The sequence below is a fragment of the Hesperophylax consimilis genome, chromosome 11 (genome assembly GCF_061612785.1).
Source record: "Hesperophylax consimilis isolate HC1 chromosome 11, BYU_Hcon_1.0, whole genome shotgun sequence".
NCBI lineage: Eukaryota > Metazoa > Arthropoda > Insecta > Trichoptera > Limnephilidae > Hesperophylax > Hesperophylax consimilis.
In genome coordinates this window covers 4,500,114-4,520,470 of record NC_142846.1, presented here as the reverse complement: position 1 = coordinate 4,520,470, position 20,357 = coordinate 4,500,114, and the positions used below count along the sequence as shown (strand labels likewise).

The 20,357-nt window shown below is 34.6% G+C and overlaps 1 protein-coding gene and 1 long non-coding RNA gene across 4 annotated transcripts in view; one reads left to right on the top strand and one right to left on the bottom strand.

Moving 5' to 3' along the window:
• LOC149419674 (uncharacterized) overlaps positions 1–7,972 on the top strand; it is a 101,137-nt gene extending 93,165 nt beyond the window's left edge. Inside the window, exon 3 of the long non-coding RNA XR_016302794.1 lies at positions 7,940–7,972. This is a non-coding gene — a long non-coding RNA (uncharacterized LOC149419674). The remainder of the gene's footprint in view (positions 1–7,939) is intronic.
• Positions 7,973–9,567: 1,595 nt separating this feature from the next.
• Positions 9,568–20,357, bottom strand: part of stac (C2 and C2B_Munc13-like domain-containing protein staccato) — a 128,693-nt gene continuing 117,903 nt past the window's right edge. Inside the window, exons 11-16 of one of the 3 annotated variants that reach the window (XM_089637225.1) lie at positions 20,088–20,178; positions 18,696–18,905; positions 17,632–17,938; positions 16,899–17,022; positions 16,148–16,341; positions 9,568–12,820 (exon numbers count right to left, since the gene is read on the bottom strand). In XM_089637225.1, the coding sequence (XP_089493351.1) occupies positions 12,723–12,820; positions 16,148–16,341; positions 16,899–17,022; positions 17,632–17,938; positions 18,696–18,905; positions 20,088–20,178 (1,024 nt within the window). In that variant the 3' untranslated portion in view covers positions 9,568–12,722. The remainder of the gene's footprint in view (positions 12,821–16,147; positions 16,342–16,898; positions 17,023–17,631; positions 17,939–18,695; positions 18,906–20,087; positions 20,179–20,357) is intronic. The other 2 variants (XM_089637226.1, XM_089637227.1) reach the window with 2 other exon arrangements.

The window sequence follows — 20,357 nt, the reverse complement described above, 5'->3', positions numbered from 1 at the left end:
TCATTGTCTAAGACATGATAGACTGGATGGCAAAGGTGGCACTGCTCTTATTATACATAATTCTATCCCTTTTAAACAAATTATTTTCAACACTCTCCCCAATAATTTTCATATAGTAGCAGCTGTTGTATCTGATATTACATTACTATCAATATATATCCCTCCCTCTACAATTTTTGTTGAAAACGAATGGTCAACATTTATATCCCAGATTCGTCCCCCGTATATGATACTTGGGGACTTCAATGCTCATTCTCCTTCTTGGGGCAGTGAGTTAACAAACCGTTCTGGCCATAATCTATTAGAATTTATGGATACCTATAATTTATGTATTCTAAATGATGGATCTCCAACTCGTTTCACTGTCCCTCAACATCGGAAAAGTGCAGTCGATTTATCTCTTTGCTCATCTTCGGTGATTCCCATATGTTCTTGGAACATTCTTAAAGATCCACTTTCCAGTGACCATTTTCCTATAATAATTACCTTCCACCATCTATCTTCCACGCATTCCTTTTCGATAAACAATAGTTTTAAATTTAAAACGAAAGACGCGAATTGGAGAAATTTTTCTTCAGAATTAGACTCCATTGTTCAAGCATCTAAGTCTTCCCTTGTCAACACTAGTTTACAATGTGAATTATTTCCTAACATGATAATAAAAGCTGCAGAAAAAACACTTAAAAAACGTAATGTAAACATTAAGATAAAACATTCCACCCCATGGTGGGATGACGAATGCACTAGTGTCGTCAAATCCAGAAGAGAAGCAATTTCCACTTTCCGTAAATGTATGTCTTTCGAAAATTACCTTTCTGTGAAACGCGCCCAGGCAGAAGCGAAACGCGTTTTGAAAAACAAAAAGCGGTCTGGATGGCGAAAATTCTGTGAACGCTTGTCTCCTGAATCTCCCCAGTCATCCGTATGGTCCAATTTAAAAAAATTCGGTTCGTCATATACTCCCCAGCGTTCCAAACATATTCCAGAAGAAATTATTATAGGTTTTGCTGATAAGATAGCTCCTCCGTCAGTTGCCAGATGTGAGGAAATGCCTTCCTTTATTTCTTATCCATCTCACTCTAGCTGGCTGGACTCTCCTTTCTCAGTAAGTGAATTAAATCGAGTAATCAATTCCCTTCCAGACTCTTCTCCTGGCCCTGATGGAATCTTATATAGTTTCATTAAAGCATTCTCAGACATGTCGGTTGAATATTTTTTATCCCTAATTAATTACATGTTCGAAACGGGATTTATTCCTGAAGTCTGGAAAGTTCAAAAAATTCTTCCGATTTTAAAACCTGGCAAAAATCCATCTGAAATCTCATCCTATCGTCCTATTGCTCTTTCGTCGTGTTTAATGAAAGTAGCAGAACACTTGATAAAGAACAGATTGGAATGGTTTGTTGAAAATAACAGAATTATCTCTCCTAATCAATATGGCTTCCGGAAAAAGAAATCAACCATAGATAATTTAAGTGTATTAACAACAGACATCCGTATATCTCAGTCCCTTAATTCTTGCACTCTGGCCACATTTCTTGATCTTTCGTCAGCTTACGACGATGTATTAATTAACATTTTGAAAGAAAAATTAATTAAAATAAAAATTCCCTTAAAACTAGTTCAATTTATTATTAATTTACTAACAGACAGATCCATTATTATCCACTTTTCCTCAAAAACGATAAATCGCAAACTATGGAAGGGGTTACCTCAGGGGTCCGTAATCAGTCCATTATTATTTAATATATATATAAGTGATTTAGACAATGTAATTCCTTCATCTATCAAGCGACTTTATTTTGCTGATGATTTCCTTATATATTTATCACACAAAAATCTATCGCGCGCTGCGAAGGAATTGAATTTGGCTTTACATAATATTAAAGTTTGGTTGTTGACAAATGGGATGAATTTAGCTACGTCTAAAACCAAAGTAGTGGCTTTTACGCGCAAAAGAAAAATACCCCCCTTTTCTGTCTGCTTTGATAATGTCCCTCTTCAAATCGTTAAGCAAATTAAATTTCTTGGACTACTTTTGGATCATAAACTTTCCTGGCTCCCGCATATTCAGAACATTTCGGCTAAGTGTGAAAAGGGGCTAAATATTATGCGAGCTGTTTCCAGAGTGTGGTGGGGATCTCATCCTACTACTCTTAAATTGATGTATGGTGCTCTAGTGCGAAGCCATTTGGATTATGGAACATTTCTTTTCGATCCTCTTCCTAAATATTTGGACAAAAAACTTGAAAGAATTCAGTCCAAAGCGCTCAGAATAATTATTGGAGCGATGAAATCTTCTCCAATTAATTCTCTCCAGGTAGAATGTGTTGATCCCCCCTTAATTCTGAGGAGACAATTCCTGGCTGATAAATATATTTTTAAATCTTTTTCTGTATCGCGTCACCCTTTAGAACAAAGCCTTGATTATTTGTTCAATAACTTAAATAACGAAAAAAGATCGACAGATAAAAATCGACTTCCTCTCCTTCTAAAAAGTTTTCTTTCATTCAAATCTCTGTCCTCTTCCCTCCAAAATCTACAAAAAGATCCTATCCTTCCTATTTTCACTATCCCATTTGATTCTATCAATTATATCCCCAATGTTATAACTTCAGACTTCCGAACTGATATTTTAACCTCATCTAATCAAAATGTTGAGGAAAAATTTAAAAACATTACATCTTCTAAGTTTCCAGAATTTTCACTCATTTACACAGATGGTTCTAAGTCTGATAACAAAGATTGTGGAGCTGCGGTACACATTCCCGAATTCGATTTAGATTTGTCTTATAAATTGCCTAAAGAAATTTCTATATTTACTGCAGAATGCTTCGCAATTGAACAAGCTTTGAGCCAAATCCAGCTTTTCAATATTCGACGAGCCTTACTGTGCACTGACTCACTAAGCGCAGTGTTGAAAATTTCCTCAAATATCCATAAACCAGAAGACTATATTATTTATAATATCAGAAACACCCTTAAATCTTTAAATGAATTAAATTTCGAGACAATATTGGTTTGGGTCCCTGGCCATTTGGGAATTGAGGGTAACGAGAAAGCCGATTCTCTAGCTAAACTTGGAACAATTTCTGGCTCTAATCCTTTAGATTTTAGAATTCCTATCTCTGACGTCATCCCAATTCTTAAATCCAATATGATTCGCTCCTGGGAAGAAAATTGGTCTAATACGAAAACCCGAACTGGTGCTTTTTATGCTGGAATACAAAATCATATACCAAGTAAACCTTGGTTCCACGGCAAGAAAAAATCCAAAAGATTTATTTCCTGTATCTCGAGAATGAGAATTGGTCATTGCTCCATTGCATCCCATTTGTTTAAAATCCGGGTCCTAGATAGTCCACTCTGCCAGTGCGGCATGGAAAATGAGACTCTTGATCATGTTTTCTTTAATTGTAAAAATCATTCATCTTTCAAAGGCATTTATCGTTTACTTATAAAAATCACCCACCAATCTCCCCTTAGTATTCCTTATTTACTTTCTCTTAACAATTCTCGCATTTTCTCAGTTCTATACAAGTTCATAGACTTGAATGACTTCAATATTTGAGATTTCCTATTCCCGTATAGATTTCCCATAAAATTATAACCATCTCCCCTAACTTTAACGGCACATAGCACTCTTTTTAGGGTGAATTTCCTAATACAAAAAAAAAAGGTTTTATGCATAGCACAAAGGATTATTTTACAATTACAACAACTCAAGTCGTGTTCGGTTTTCGATTTGGCAATTGAATTCATTTAATGTAATTCCTCAAAATATTAAATTAAAATATATGAACTGCTTACTGCGGTTTGCCGCTCATCCCATTTTTGTATTATTAGTTCTATGTTTTTGGCACACTATGGCAAGTGATCGCTCAAGACGTTTTGCAAACTCGCTACAATATGCCGAAAATCGATCGAGTGGTAATAAAATAATATTTTGTATTTTCAAACATTATATGATAATGTGGGCCCAGTGCTGAGGCCCCCGATAATGGCGGTGGAAAAGGGCAAAAGAGGTACAGTTGTATGTAATGAAGTGTGTATTGTGTGTAACCTATGCATTTTTTTTTATCTTACATTACAAAAATTTTGTATTTTTGTTTTTTTGTTTTCTAATCCATCTTTTGATTTTGTATCTGAAATGTTTTTTTGCATCGAGTGAAAGATGTTTGATTACTTTTATTGCATGGTATTTGTAGTGTATTTCTCCAAAGCTTGTGTTACGTGTTTTTTGTGTTGTCTAACTGGTCTGTTAATGGTAGTTTGTATTTGTTGAAAATAATTTTTTGATCAAAATTTAGTTTATTGGTGGTTTTTATATATAGTTGGCGTATAGTATACGTCAAACTATATGGTGCAGACATCATCTCCCCTGATGATTAGGGTTGAGACATAAGTGGCTAGGGTTTTGTCAAGAAGGGGTGGGTGTTATTTAAAAGTTTTAATACTTTAATTACTGTCTACAGTGGATTACTGTTGTTTAAATAACAACAAATAGAAATACACATAATATAATCACAAAAAAACTGCCGATTCTAGCAAAACTATTCTGGACAAATTTGGTGTTTCGTAGTGGCTGCGCACCCGGTCATCTCGTAAATGCACAGTATTTTTTGCATGTTCGTTAATAGCGCTGCTGCATTATGCAAGATTAAATCGGGACATTTTAGGTTTTGTCCGGACGTCAGAACAGAGAGCTTGAAAACGGTGATAGTCTCGATATATACGGACAGATGGCAACCCTGTTGTGGTTTGACTTTATAAGACTGTTTGAATCGTTGTCTAATTATATTTATTTTAGTGTTATTTTGCCTTTTGTATTTTCTTGGGGAATTTCTAAATTTGCGAAAACAGTCAATGTATACCAGTTATAATATTTTCCTTAAACTAAATTAATAATATAACAGTTGGCAATAATTTACTGTATAAATACAGGTATCATTCAGAGTACGGGTACTCTCAGTATCGCTCCGGGAAAAGATCACCATTCAGGATCGAATCGGAGTAGAGTTCATAGTCTCACTGGAGCCAGTGAGACTATGACATCTCCAATTGGAGTATGTTGTGAGGCTGAAGGTAGTGGGGAGGGGAATGAAATGGGGGTAGAGAAAGACTATTCAGGTTTGGTCAACAAACACAGCCAAAGACATTTCAATTCTGAATACACCAAGGCGATATTAAGAGTATCTTCCACTATGGAACAAGCCTCAAATACACCAAACATTATTTTCTAATGAGTAATTTGTTTAATATCACAAATTAATCAAATGAACACTTTTCTTGCACCCGCCGGGATCTGAACCGGCGACCTCCAGTTTGCTAGTCAAAATCCCGCATTACCACTTTAATAAAATGTTGTGTGTATGTCTAAATAAATAAAAAAAAAATAAAAAATATTAAACACACTTACCGCACAGATTAATAAACTCATTGACGTCCTAATTATGTTACTAACCTCTCTTCAAATAATTTTACTGATCAATCAGTAATTTTTAAATATTGGCTAAATACCTACCTACGTATTACACATTTCAATTTTAAATTCTCTTCAGCTATGAATCATTTTGAAGTTATTTATTTATGGAGTTTATTTCATAATTCATTTCGAAGGTCGTAAGATACCCAATTTCGCGGTCAACCGTGTCATAACATTAATCTTCTGGGGAAACCGGAAAACGACCAATTAATTTGGTATTTGATACGAGTCAATCGGGAAGCGTCACAGACAGTATAGCAACCGCAAGCGGCAATTGAGTGATGAATCACTAGGAAAATAATTATAATCATAGTGGTCGACGGGTCTCATTTCTCACTCTCGAAGTGTTGACCGTATATCTTTCTGGTAATTACATACTGATCATATTGTTAGGAATGTTAGGCACATCAATCGTACATATATATGTATATATCGATGACTTAAAGTCAAGATAAAATGAAGGTGAGGTCTACGAACATGAAGGTGATGAAATCAAAAAACATGAAGATGAGGAAACTAACAAGCATGAAAATGAGGACAACTACATAAATGAAGAAAGGGAAATAAACAAACATGAAGACGAGGACGATTACAAACATGAAGATAAGGAAATCAACAAACAAGGAGATGAGGACCACTACAAACATGAAGCCGATGAAATAAATAAACATGGAGAAGAGGATGACTACAAAAATGAAGATGGAGAAATCAACAACATGGAGATGAGGACGACTACAAACATGAATGTGAGGATATCAACAAACATGGAGACGATGATGACTACAAGCATGAAGTCAAGGAAATCAACAAACGAGATGAGGACGACTACAAACATATGATTTAAGATTTTCACGGCCAAAAGTATTTTTGTTATTTGTTTTTGGGGTATTATGCCGTGTTGCGCTAACTCCCTCTTTAGCCAACGTTTCGGACAGCATTGCAGTGTCCATCATCCAGACATCTGCCCTGATGATGGACACTGCAATGCTGTCCGAAACGTTGGCTAAAGAAGGAGTTAGCGCAACACGGCATAATACCCCAAAAACAAATAACAAAAAAAGACTACAAACATGATTATGAGGAAATCATAAAAAATATTAATTCAACCAACATTACAAACAATCTACATTTACAATTGCACAATTACACAATTGTCAAATGTATAATATGTTTACAGATATTTGTGTGAGTTATAAATTGCATATTATGTTTACACATACAAATTAGGATTTTTCTCAGTACCTGGTTCAAAATTTTCACAACTAAACTTGGCTGTCATCGATATATGAACTAAGTGTCACCGCGACAGGTGCCGCCTTTAGTGATTACATCTGAATAGCCTGGTACTCCCAAATGTACATCTTTCCCATTGAATTCCTCTTCCCATTTCCTTCGGATTCACAACAAACCCTACCAATGTGTTTCCTCCCTCCTACGACATGGGTTTCCTCCCTCCTACGACATGGGTTTCTTTAAGACCCAGGTTCACCACTTCATTTCTTCAAACAACCCTTAACACATAACATAGCATAAGTTACAGGCAAATTACGCCACGGGGGAAATTATTTACCTCATGACCTTCAGTGTGGAGTTAATATTATTAAAAAAATAAATAACGTATAAATTAAAAAATGCAATGACTCTGGGTAAATTATCGTCTTCTTTTACGCTTTAAATAAGTTCTTAAAATAAATGGTGATTTAGAATCAAAATTATTGGTAAGCAGTTACTTAAAGGCTTTTGTAGCGGGTATTCTGAATAATATAATACATTGCTTGCTGAGATCCTAGTAGCATTGTACTGTTATTTCATTTACCTTCAATGGGCACTAAAATTAATAATGTTAAAAAATAACTGAACGAAAATACCCTTTCTTATTTCTCTTACCCTGGTATTTCGTTCTTGTGTAAGAGAAGGTTTGGCGTTTGTTATTTTTATTGCGACATTAGCGCCGCCAATACCCAAACTAAAACACCCGATCGGTTTTCTGTTACCCTGGTATTTTGTTCTTGTTGCAAAGGAAGGTTTGTGATTATTTTATTTACTTACTGGTGGCGACGGATTTTGTTTCGAATTCACGCCGTTACTGCGCATGCTTACTGTGTTGCCTTCTGCGCTCCGGGTATCGGGAACGCTGAGACGCTTGGAGTTGACGACTATCGAATTTCGTCGAAAACAAATTTCTGAAAAATTCATGAAACAATCTTTTCACGCTTCTGTGATCCTGGTAGAATCTCTGAGCAGCACCTTCAGGCAGAAGTGCAGGCCTAACTTTTTTACTAGTATATTTCGTTTGGTAAATTCACCTTTTCATACGCCTGTACTCCTGGAACAATCGCTTTTGGCGTAAGGAAGAATGGTAAAAATTTAAATGTGAAAAAAAATTTTAAACCTGTGTTTCTTATTCTTTTTCTTTGTAAAATGCTAATAATTTTTCATTTTCGATTGTTTCAGATTAGCATCCTAATTCTACGTAAAAAAATCAAGATGTATGTATTCTTTTCGACAGCACTACTTTGTAAGTAAAACATAATAAATACATAATTTGATTTTTACTTTTAATACTGACAAAATAGACGGTAAAATGTACTATCTTCGGGAGGTGCACTATATAGAAGTAAAAAAGAAACACAACATTATAATTCCATTGTTTTTTTCCTACACAAAAACATTTTTTCTTAAGAAAGATTATTTTTTCAATTCAAACAATTCAATTTTTTTACCTTATAACAATGTAATTTCGAAAAGATTTTTCTTTTTGTATTTGTACAATCATGTAGAATCACCTCCTGTAGCTTTTGAATGCTGTATTTAGCCTTTGACCATGTTATTTGCCCCACTTTTTTTTGCTGGTGTTGTCTAAATATTATGGAACAAACCCATATTTTGGTAAATCTTTCAGATATTTTTTGACTTGTGCTCAAAAAATGATTGAAACGACGTTGCATGCTGACAACTGATGCACTGACTAAGACCTTCCAAATTTTTAATTACCTGCTGTATTGCAGTGAATTGTTTCTACAAATATAAACTATTTTAGAATCTTCCGTGTTTTTTCAGGTGCTCTCATGATCGCAGTCTCCGATTCAAAGGCCATAGAATCACTGGTCAAAAGTAGACGAGAAACTAACACCATTCAGTCAAAAACCAGAACTCAGCACCGAAGCCAGAGGCAAATCTTTGACTCAAGTGACACTGACTTTGTCTTCAAAGGCTCTTCAGACTTCGCATACATGGGGGAAATAGCTAGACCAAATTTCGGAAAGAACACACATTCACAAATGAAATCCGCAAAACCAAACTCAATCTCCAGTTCTCGTAACTTCTCCTTCGAAGATGATTCAATTGTATTCTTTGATAATACTAGGGAGCAAATCAGAAATGCTCCTACTTCTACAACAGCTACTTCCACTTCTACAACAACTACTTCTACTACAGTAAGGCCAAGAGTTAGGGAACCAAATGCTTGCCAGTTGATCTGTCATACAAGAATAACGAATGAATACAATCCACGTTGTGGGAGTGATGGTATCACCTATTACAACCCTGGGAAATTAGAATGCGCTAAGAGATGCGGGAAAGGTGAGTTCGTTCTATTTTATTTATGTGTACCTACTAAGAATGTTCCCATAAGACTTGAGACTCCTATAATGATGGAGAGTGTATAGGGCAGCCAGGAGGCTATTGTCTGTTCTCTTAGGCTCTCAGAATCTCTCCCGGTTACTAGAAAACTAACTGTTAGCCCACCTCGGTTCTGAACATGGAGGAGCAAGCCTATACACTAGAGACATCTCTTGGAGAATTCGATAAACTCTACTAGAACTAGAGCCATCTATGCTACGCAGCTCGAACTATCACAATTTGAATAAATTAATGTAGTTATATTTATACTGAGACTAATTGATGATGCATAATCTATTCGAAACGCATCATAAACTAATTTGTTTTTTCCTTTTGTTTCAGAAATTAGTAGATTTACATACTCATCTTGTGGAGCAGGGGCACGAGTTATATAAATAAATATTTAATTAAGGACAAATTCGAATATCGTCAGTTCAGAGCGACAAGTGTCTAACTAACATTTTAGCCAAATTGAATTTTTAATAAACAAGTGTTCTTTATCATAAATCCAATTTTTTTCAGTGATAACGAACATCGTAAATAATACATTATTTTTAAAAACTCAATTTGGCAAGAATGTTAGTGAGCAGAAGAAGCAAGAGAATGTCACTGTTAACCGACAATATATTGTCGCTAAGCTGTTGAGCTAGTTAAACTTAAAATCCAAAAGACTTATATTTTAGTGATAAAGAGATTATTTATTTAAAATGTGGCATATTTAGTAAATTATTATAATTATTAAAATCATGAAATTAAAAATAAACAAAAAAATTTTTTCATTTTCATTTTTATTATTTTTGTCTATACATTCCTCTAGAAATTTATGATATAAAAAATAATTTATGTCCATACAATATTTATAATCTTATTATGTTTTCGGATTGGGTATATTTTTTTGATGCATAAAGCTAGTTTCACATTGAAGACTTCGCAATTCAGCCACATACATTATTTTGTATGTAAATAGCAGGGCTATACAGATTAGTGAATTCTTCAAGCGATCGATTTACGTACAAAACGATGCACGCGGCAGAATCGCTCTGCTAAATCTATATGAAACTAGCCCGAATATAATTTATTACATAATAAAATTTCAAACAATGTAACACATAAATATTTTCCGAAAAATTTTATGAACATTTTTGCTGGAAATTTACAATTTTTATATTTCAATATTACATATTTATTGGAAATATTAATTTCATTAAATTTGAAATATGCAGGTTAATTATTGGCACCTTAAATTTTCAAAGATATAATATGTATATGTTTTACATATAAAATTTCGTTTTTTGGAAGAAGTGTTTGAAATTTGTTTGATTTTGAATAATTTACATACATTTATGTGTATAATAAAAAAAATCATACAACTACACACTCATACGCATTTAAACTTTATTTCATTTTAGAAAATGCGTACCTACTTTATTCCATAAGAAAATTACAATTAATCCCTGAAATATTCTTAATGCTAAATAACAATAAGTGATAGTTTACAAATAAGCTAAATTGTTCGATGTATTGCAAGTTTATTATTAATAAATTACATTTTACAATCATCAACAATTTACGTAAGGCACTAGGAAAAACATTGCTGGAAATATAAAATTTTATACATAATATTATTATTAAAAGATTTTTTTTAATCATCCAACCTACATATATACAAGTTGTATGGATTAAAAACCATTTAAAAAATTGCTTTGTGCAAAATCATTACAAATGCAATAGTAATTTCTTACAAAATTTTGTTTCTTATTTTCTCTTCACAAACAATAACATAATTTGTGACTTGATAATTATTTGAATGTTATCTTTGTTACGGGCTCATAAACACATTTGATGTTGAAGCTTAAAAATAATTTTATATATTATAACAAAATGTATACATAATGCTTTGAGAATCAGTCTAAAGAGAGACAACTTATTAGAAAATGCAAGGAAAAATTACAATAATAATTCACATATATTTTTATTTTATTTAAAGAAAGACAAACATTTCTGGGTTATGAATAACCTGAGAATATTTGAAAATCTCCTACTACCACCACAGTAAGCTGAAGATGTTGCTTGTGTTGTGGATGGAGGACTTAGCCAGCCGAGGAATTGAACACACTACACCTGGGTGGGACCCAAATGCGATGTCAACTCAGCCACCGACTAGTTTTATTATTTAGATACGTAATATGGAACACTAATGAATAAGAGCAGCTGCCTCTGAATCAAAAACAGTCACTGTCCAACCTCCAATGGGAAAGACATGATTAGAATAAGGCCCTTCTTCCACAGGTACGCATAAATTTAAAGTATTCAATACTCAACGGTTCAAGTATCTTGGCGACTGCCACGGAATATCTGCGCGGAGATTTGTACACAGGCATACGTTGCAGACATTTTGTAAACTCTTTAAATAATCTCGTGTGATCTGCCGGGCGAGTTTGTTCCCACTCTAGTCGTCGAGACTTCAAACATGGTGCCACTTGTGTCAGACAATTTGAAACAAACGTTTTCTTTAGATCAGAGGTTCCCAACCTTATCTGGCTTACTGCCCACTTTTCAATTATATTTTTCTTCAACAAAACAGTTAACAAAGAATAATAGGATATAAAAATGATACCTCAGCATCTGTTTTGGTTGCGAGTGATCGTTTTGACGTTTCGAAACTTCAACAATAATTGGGGCGACGTAGGTCTCGTGATTTCAGAAGTGATGAGTACGGACTGCGCCCAGCAAGTTGTTTGCGATGCGAGTACAAACATGAGTATCAGATACTTGCGTGTATCCCTGTGGAAAAAGGGCATTTCACACATTTCTTCATATAGAGCTCAAGAATGTTTTTATTAAAAAATTGACATATTTTCAAAGACATTATTTTTTCAATGAATTTTTATTTCTCTCACTGCCCCCTCATCAATCGCCCGTCAATCACCCCCGGGGTGGCGATATTTCCCACTTTAGAAATCCTGCAGGTTTCTATTTTGTTGGGAGTTAAACACAAATTAGTTTACAATTATCAATGTAACATTTCAAATATATCAACAAAATTGTTAACAAATACATAATATAGTTTCTCTTGAAATGCAATAATTAAAAATTCAGTCAAATATAGAGAAAACCAATGTAAAAATTGCTAATTCCATGCCATCTTTTATTATATTACGCATGTAAACGCAACATAATGAATATATTTTAATTGGCAATCATAACTACAAAGGATAGATCTATCTTTAGATAATTTGTTCATGTTTTATTGCTCATCTAAAATAATGTGTTTGTTGCTTTATGTAAATTACATATTATGTAATTTTTTGATCAATTACGCACATGTCGTGTAAACAACTATATATAAATACATTATAGTCGGTTCTTTTAGGAAAATAATTGGTTAAAAAAAAGTTATCTTTTTTTTAGTTCACCCAATTAAGAACATCTTATTACAAACAAAATCATATTATTTAAAACAACCATAAGATATTATGTTATGTAAATTGTAATGCAAAGCACAATACATATATATTATTATGGTACGCCAATATTACAGCATAGCGTTGTGTTCAGGGCTTTATTTAACAGTTAAGTTGTTGAGAGATCTCTTCATGTTGTTCCGAACATATAGTCAATGAGGCAAGCCAATCTTCTGCTTCTGTTTCTTGAGGAATTCTCGGGCCTGTTTATCTCCCTGCCGGTGTTCTAGAGATTTAACAGCATCACCCTCTGAAAAACACAAAAGTAATAAATTTAGTTAAATTTCAAGTCATGTGAGTAAAATTGACAATTATTGATTTGTAGAAGGGGAGAGAAAGGTTTTTATGTACCCGGCTATTCAGATCTATCTAAAACCACCTAACCTAGGTGATATCTACTAAGGATGGATTGTTTCACAGATTTTGAACAATTCGTAAATTTCAAGGTTAAAATTCAAGCTCGGTGAAAGCTCTATTGGTGTTCCGTTATTATTTCAGTCCTGTGTAGCAACTGGCCTATAGTAATATAATAATAGAACATGACTAGAACTTTCACAGAACTTGAAAATCAACGTCCTAAGTGTATCTTCCGTTCTGCAATGAGGTTTACATTTGAGCGGTATAAAAACAAAAGCGCCACTCTCCATAGCGATTGACAAGCAAAATACACAGACATATTTAACACAGGCAGCAACATACTCAAACACACTTATAGGCATATTAAATATAGTGTGTTTGAATTTATTTTTTGCCTTTGATTATGTTGCCTGTGTTAAATCTATCTATGTATTTTGCTTGTCAATCGATATGAAGAGTAGCGTTTTTGGGGAATAACCCTCAAATAAGGTATATGAATGCTAAAACTTAATTTATTCAAGGATAATAGGTGAAAAATTTGATACGGTAAAACCCATTCGAAAGATGTTTTTACTCTTGATCTTTTGAGAAAGAAAATTTTAAAAAGACCTTAATATGTGTACCACTATGTATAAGAGATATTTTTTAAAGTCCATTGATAAACCTTATAACGATTGCCCAAAGCCAAGATAAACAAAGTAAAAAAATTGAGTCTCTTGGAAATTTTTATTTTAACTAGATATGTAAATATCTTGGTATAAATATTTTTTTTGTAAATACCATATTTTACACTTACTAATTTGGGTTCTCAGTGGAGCATAATAAAGTTATACACCATTTTTGCCAAAAAGTCGAAATACAACATCTTGGCTTTGAGCCACTGATAAAAGTGTTCATTATAAAAAATATATATATTTTATTTACTCACAGTGGGATTTGAACCTACGACCCCTCGGTCTAGAGCAGAGGTTCCCAAACTTTTTTGCCCCGTAAACCACTTGCCAAATTTTTTTTTTTGTAGCCCCTGCCTGCCGAATATTGAATTTTCCTAAAACTATTAACGTCCCATGTGATAATCGTTTATTTCTTCGTAAAAAGATTCCTTTCCCTTGCATGTCCAACAACCGGGTGGCGGTATAGTTCCTCTGTATTTGCATTGTGCAGACAAGGGCGCCCTTGTGAAGTATTACACTAAATGAAAATGAAGCAGGATAAGCAACGGGAATTTATATCTGTAGCTAGCCCTACAGAACTGCTTTTTAAGTTCTTTGTCAGTGCTTATTCCGGTCATTTCTTCTTGTCACATGATTTCCGATTCTTCGACGTTCCATTTCCATAGTCAAAATGTCCTCAAACTTAGTTTTAAAGTCTGCGTTAAGTACATTTAAATGTTGATAAATGTTACCCCGGATGTTTTTCAAAAACAAGTTGGGGATCTAGGAAAATTCGCGGCCTCCGATGTGCAATGTTTTGCTTCAATATATTAATTCTGACGAGAAAAGAAACATGTACGAGACAATATACTGTCCGTACAATAACTGTAGATACGAAGGTAGCTGGGAACACTTGTCAGCGTTTTCAGTCTCGGTAGATGTTGTAGATGTTGTAGAAGTTTGTTGTGGAGTTTAAAGCCACGATCAGAGAGGAATTTATTTCCAGATCTGAACTGACGAAAAGAATTTATTACTGGCAAAAACTGAATTTACTACTGAATAAAAACACTTGAAAATATTTCTTGAGACTTTGGAGACTTGGAGATGGTTTTTCAGGAGAGAGGATTCCCTTTCAGAGGTAGCTGTTGAACTAACTTTGTATGGAATTCGGTTCTCTATTTATAGAACGTTTTCAAATCGAACCCTCTCGGAGGCGTTCTATCCTCTTTCGTGAGGAGTAAAGTGGTTAGGTATTTTTCCTCTCTGCAATTATCTTGTTGAGAGGAAAGTTATATTTTAATATGATACCTTTAACCAAGTCAGTTCAGTCTACCAAAACCATCTCCCCCAGTCTCGTTTATTTATTGTTTAATAAATTATACAAATTTTCATATTGGGTTTGAAGTTAAATATCTTTGGTTTGAACATTTCCCAAAGAGTAACAAACATATTTAGGTATGATTTTTTATGTCATTATATTAGCATATAATTATTTCTTCATGTTGATATTTATTCCGTGGTTGAATCTTCCATCATTTTCCTGTAAATTGAGCTTGATGTTATCACAAATAGTTGCATTGAATTTCGTTATCAGTGTTTGATAAGAATTTCAAAGAGATATGCCGTGCTGTGATTGGTCGAAAGTTCGGCGGCCATCATGGAATTTCTTCCGGGTGGTAGAGAGGGGGGTCCACGTAAATACTGAGTTGCTTCCTAGGCGGAGGTCACTTCATAGGTTGGTGGCTCCAAGTGAAGTAGTGGATGGTTATTTTTAGATGTGTTTCAGGTTCTGCTATTATATTGCTATGTAATTATCTTGATTAATCACATATAATACATCATTTGATTGAGTTATTTTGATGTAAAGATTTCCAAATGTGTCGGCGACACGGTATCAAGCGGTTTCGGGGTTCGAGTGTTCTTGTGGGTTTTGCGTAAATATGAATTCTCTTGCAAAATTCTGGAGGTCTGGATACGTATGATACAGAACATATATCTCTGTTTATATACCTCAATAAATAACTTTAGGAAATATAAAAATACAAATATTAAATAAGTAATTTCTCAGTCTATTATTAGTATTACGTAAACTGTGATATTTGTGTTAGGCGTATTGTGTCATTTACGGAACTCCTAAATGTTGAATTTAGGTAAATGGGGGTCGGCTCGTATGTACCCCCATTTGAATCATGTGGACCCCTAAATTTTTTCTCGCTGACATGGACCCCCAGCAAGCCGATATCGACCCCTGGGGTTCCATATAGACCACTTTGGGAACCTCTGGTCTAGAGCAAAAGACTATACTGCTTTACCACTTATTGGTCAGTGTGTTGATTTTAAAATAAAGGTCTTAACTTTCAAGAGATTCTGAAGCCGTGTATTCACCGTAACCGTTACAGCCACGGTAACCATTCTCTAAAGTGTACATTAGGGCTGTTATACAGACATCGGCTCGCCGCAATTCGATTGCGAACCACGTTTTCTGGTAATGGTAATGTATTAGGGTTACGGTAACAGCTCGCAGGTGTTTATGCAGTTTAATATTACAATTTTCGGCAGGTACTCACCTAGTTTAGTTGGCCTGGATAACTTCAGGTGAACCTGTGGCAAACTTTTGATGTCAGTCTCTGTATCGGGAACATCTTTGAAGTGGATATAAGCCTCGGCAAGATACTGGTTGGACATCCCAAACATGTCCTTATCCTTGACGTTGAAGACTATTAGACCCTCGGTGCATTTCCTCTGCTCGGGCGTCAGAACTCTGAAAAGAAGGAAAAAAATCATGATGTTGTGATTTAGAGACAAGCTAGATAAATCTTTACGATAATGCTGATCTTTTGTCTGAAGCAGCAAAAACTCTCGAAAGGTGAGCGCTGATATTGTGATATGGAATGTCTATATCAATGCATCTATTTTCAGCTCGTAATCGCAACTGCATTTTTTCCATCATTGAGTTATTGAGCTTTTAATTAGTTACCCCTTTAACTGCCAAAGGAATAGTGTGACAAAAAAATATATTATTTGACTTTCACATTTCTTTAATTTTGCAAAAAAACTTAACTAACTACCATCACCCAGTTAACGCAGGGGTATGCAGAGAGAATAGACCGCCACACCACTCTGTTTTGGCAAACAATCCTTGCTTCATTCAGATTCATACAATAAAGTAGGTAGTTCGTTTGATAAAATGATTTCTTTTCAGTGAATGGTTTAATGTTTAGCTTGCTTTATTACTGTCAAAGCCAGAAGAAAAAAAAACTATATTTGTATGCACATATTACTTACATAATTACTTATATAATTACATATATTACTTACATTCTGAAGACTTCATCATAAAGGGGGAATTGATTTTTATTGTGCGTTTGTGTTTTGGGTCTGATGCATCCTGCAAACAGGTCTTCAGGCAGCAGATGTATCCTTACAAAGGAATCTACACTTCCTGGAAACAACAATAATGATCTGTTAACAATTTCATAATCATAGTATGCGAAAACCTTTTGCAGTAGAAAAAATAAAACATTGTCTATGGTCAACTGTATATACATACAATATGGAGTAGTCACAGAGAGAAGTTCTATGTTATTCCTTCTTAGTCTTGTATGAAAAACATTCCTATAGGTATAATTTAGTTAAATCTACCCAATAAATGTTTTAACCTACTTTTTAGTGTTATGTAAAGTGCCCTTGGGGTAATATTTTACAAAAATGGCAGTCTTACAATGTACATAATCACCCTATTGCAGTCAATTCTGTTTTTACACGGTCTACAAAACTTAATGGAAATAATAATATGTATTGATAGTTAGAATAGAATCGAATCGAGATGTGAATTGAGATTTCAAGTGATGAAAGTGATTTCGTAACAAACATGTGAAAAAGGATGTGTTTTCTGTCTGAGAGTGACATATATACCACTATACAATGGAACCTTTCTCCTATTTTCCTATACATAATGTACTGTCATTTTAACACAGTAGAACGCATCCGTCATGGAAAAACGTAATAGTGTAGGTACGTATTTTTAACGTTAGCACATGACAATAATTACCATTTGAATCCATAGCCAGCAGGTTCCTAGCGTTCATAACCTCAATGACGAGCGACGACTCGGTGAACAGAGCCCTGACGGACAGCATGCCAAAGGGGGAGTCCTGCAGGGTTTGCTGCTCCTGCCAGCGCTCCAAGAAGTACTGGTGGATGAGCTCCGTAGTCTCGAAGCCGTGCAGCTGCAACAGGTGCTCGATGCGCGCCAGGGTCTCGTTGGACTGCGACTCGGTATTATCTTGCTTGAAGGATTGCACCATGATCTTGAGGCACTGATGCAGGTTAGAGAAGAAGGAGGGCGGCCGGCGTTTCTGGAATTCAAATGATTTATTGTCAGAAATTGTTTAGAAATATGAATTATCAAAATGCGTCACAATAGAATGGAAAAAAATATTATTTTGAAAATGAATGTTCAAAGGATCCAAAGTAAAGGGCAATCTTCCTCGAGACATTAACCATGAAAATTACCGATTTAATAAAATACATTTAGGTCTTCCTGAAATTGTTAACTGATGAAAACGTCATATAATAAGAAAATAACTCAAATACTAGTATGTAGTTTTGTGAACAGTAGAGTAGACCTTGCGTCCAAAAAAAGAATGCATCTAATTTTTTCTTATCAAAACCAAAATTTCCTCTGAATCAAAAGATTTGTAAGTAGTTACTTAAACACCTACCTACTTAATTATCAACCACATGTTTTGTATAACTTTTATTTATATTTTAAAGAACAAATTTTACCTACAATTTTTCCAAAGAAACATCACTATCCCAAAGACAATATTTTTTTCTCAATATTTAAAAAATTCAAATAGAAAGACAAATAAACACAATGATTCCACAACCATTAAAATGGTCACTACCTTGAAACTAAAATGGAATGAACTGACAAATTTACAGACAGACGAAATGCAAAACAGTCACGTTAAAACAGGACTTCGCTAAGCTCAGTCAATTAGAGGGTGAGATTCTTTTCTAGGACCCCCTTCTAAGGTTGAAGGGGGCCTTTTTAAGTTAAAACCAAATACACCAAGTAGATGATTTTCTTCGGAATGAAAAAAAATCTACCTCTAAATTAGTCTCCACCAGCTGGAACAGCAGCTGACTGAGCTGGTCCCAGATGACGTCGAGGGTTCGTGTGAAATTATCCGCGTTCAGCTGGCTGTGCAACACGTCTAGATTCTCCTCCAAGTACAGCATCACACGGTCCAGACTGGAGCAGTCCTGGTGCAGGAGCTCCGCACCCTCCATCAGGAAGCGAGACAGGGAGGGCATCATCTGGAACGGTAGATTGTCTTAGCCTACTTACATAAATCATAGCTTATTTTATCAGGTTTTCAGAAAACAGCAACACAAACGTAAATATCTCTCTTAGCAAGCTTAAATAAAAACTAAAATTTCGTTTTCGAGTTGTTTCGGAGAATTTGAACAATTCATCAAATTTCAACATTCCTTTTCGGGTTCTGTGAAAGCCCTATTCAAGTTATGTTATCATATCATTATAGGCTAGTTGCTTGACAGAGCTGAAATACTAACAGAACTTGGAAAAATCTTTCATAGAACTTGAAAATTAACTTTGAAATTTTAAGAATTGTTCAAATTCTCCGAAACAACCCGTCCTACATAGTCCTTTTTTTACAAAATATGAAAGGTCACTGTTAAACGTTGATTCTAGGTTCAGTTCAACTTTCTATTGTTGAACTGAATTGTGATCAACTCATGACAGTTGTGCTTTTCTGCTGATCAAAATTTGTTCAAAAGTTGAAATGCCTTAAATTGGTGTTTAATACAGGCCACTTTAATGTAAAAAAACATAATGGCGCTGTTTAGCCATTTTGATGACAATGTTATATTTGAATTTCTGTGAAACAATCCAACTTAAGATTTATGAAACTGGGATGGCTCTGCAAAGTAGGACAAGTGGAGCAAGGATCGAAGAAGCTTGCAGACTAATAAACCTGCAGGGCGAAACAGTGTTGAAAATGTGGGTACATAATCGGTCACAGTCTACAGTATTTTGCATTCCTTTAGACAATCCCTTTTTGGTGACCCTAAAGGCCAAAACACACTGAGCGTATCTTGAGCAGCTTATTTTACGTCACGTTAAGCGTATACATCACGCAACATACAGATTCTCCTGCAGGGCCTCACCATGCGTATTATACGTCATTACACCGAGCGTAACAGGGCCTAGAAGTCTTGCTTCAAATATAGCTGACTTCTAGCGGATCCATATTCATTTCATGCACAATCACACAACCACCAGGGGCAGCTCAGAATACATACTGGCTGGCCTTTTTAAGCAACTTAATATATATTCAGCGTATTTTGTGCTAATGTAAGCACTTAGTGTGTTTTGAGCACAAGAGAAATAATATATCGACCCATACAACAAGTAATACTTATAAGATCTATGTGAGTTGTGTTACAATAAATAAATTGGCATTCACATTTACTCACCTTTCTGACAACTTTTTCCAAAAGTTCGATGATTTTGTTTCTGACGGTGTCGATTGCATTTTCTACAACATTTTCTAATGTTTCCTTACACCTGTAATATAAATATAAAGAAAGTTAATCATTTTTGATTATTTAAATCCAAATAATAAAGAAATGTGACGTGTTTCGTGATCCAAAAGTACCTCAGTCTCAGCACAAATTCAAAACCAAATGTAATGTCCATTTATAAAGTCAGGCAGTTAGACAGAGTACGTAATGTTCATTGGCTAT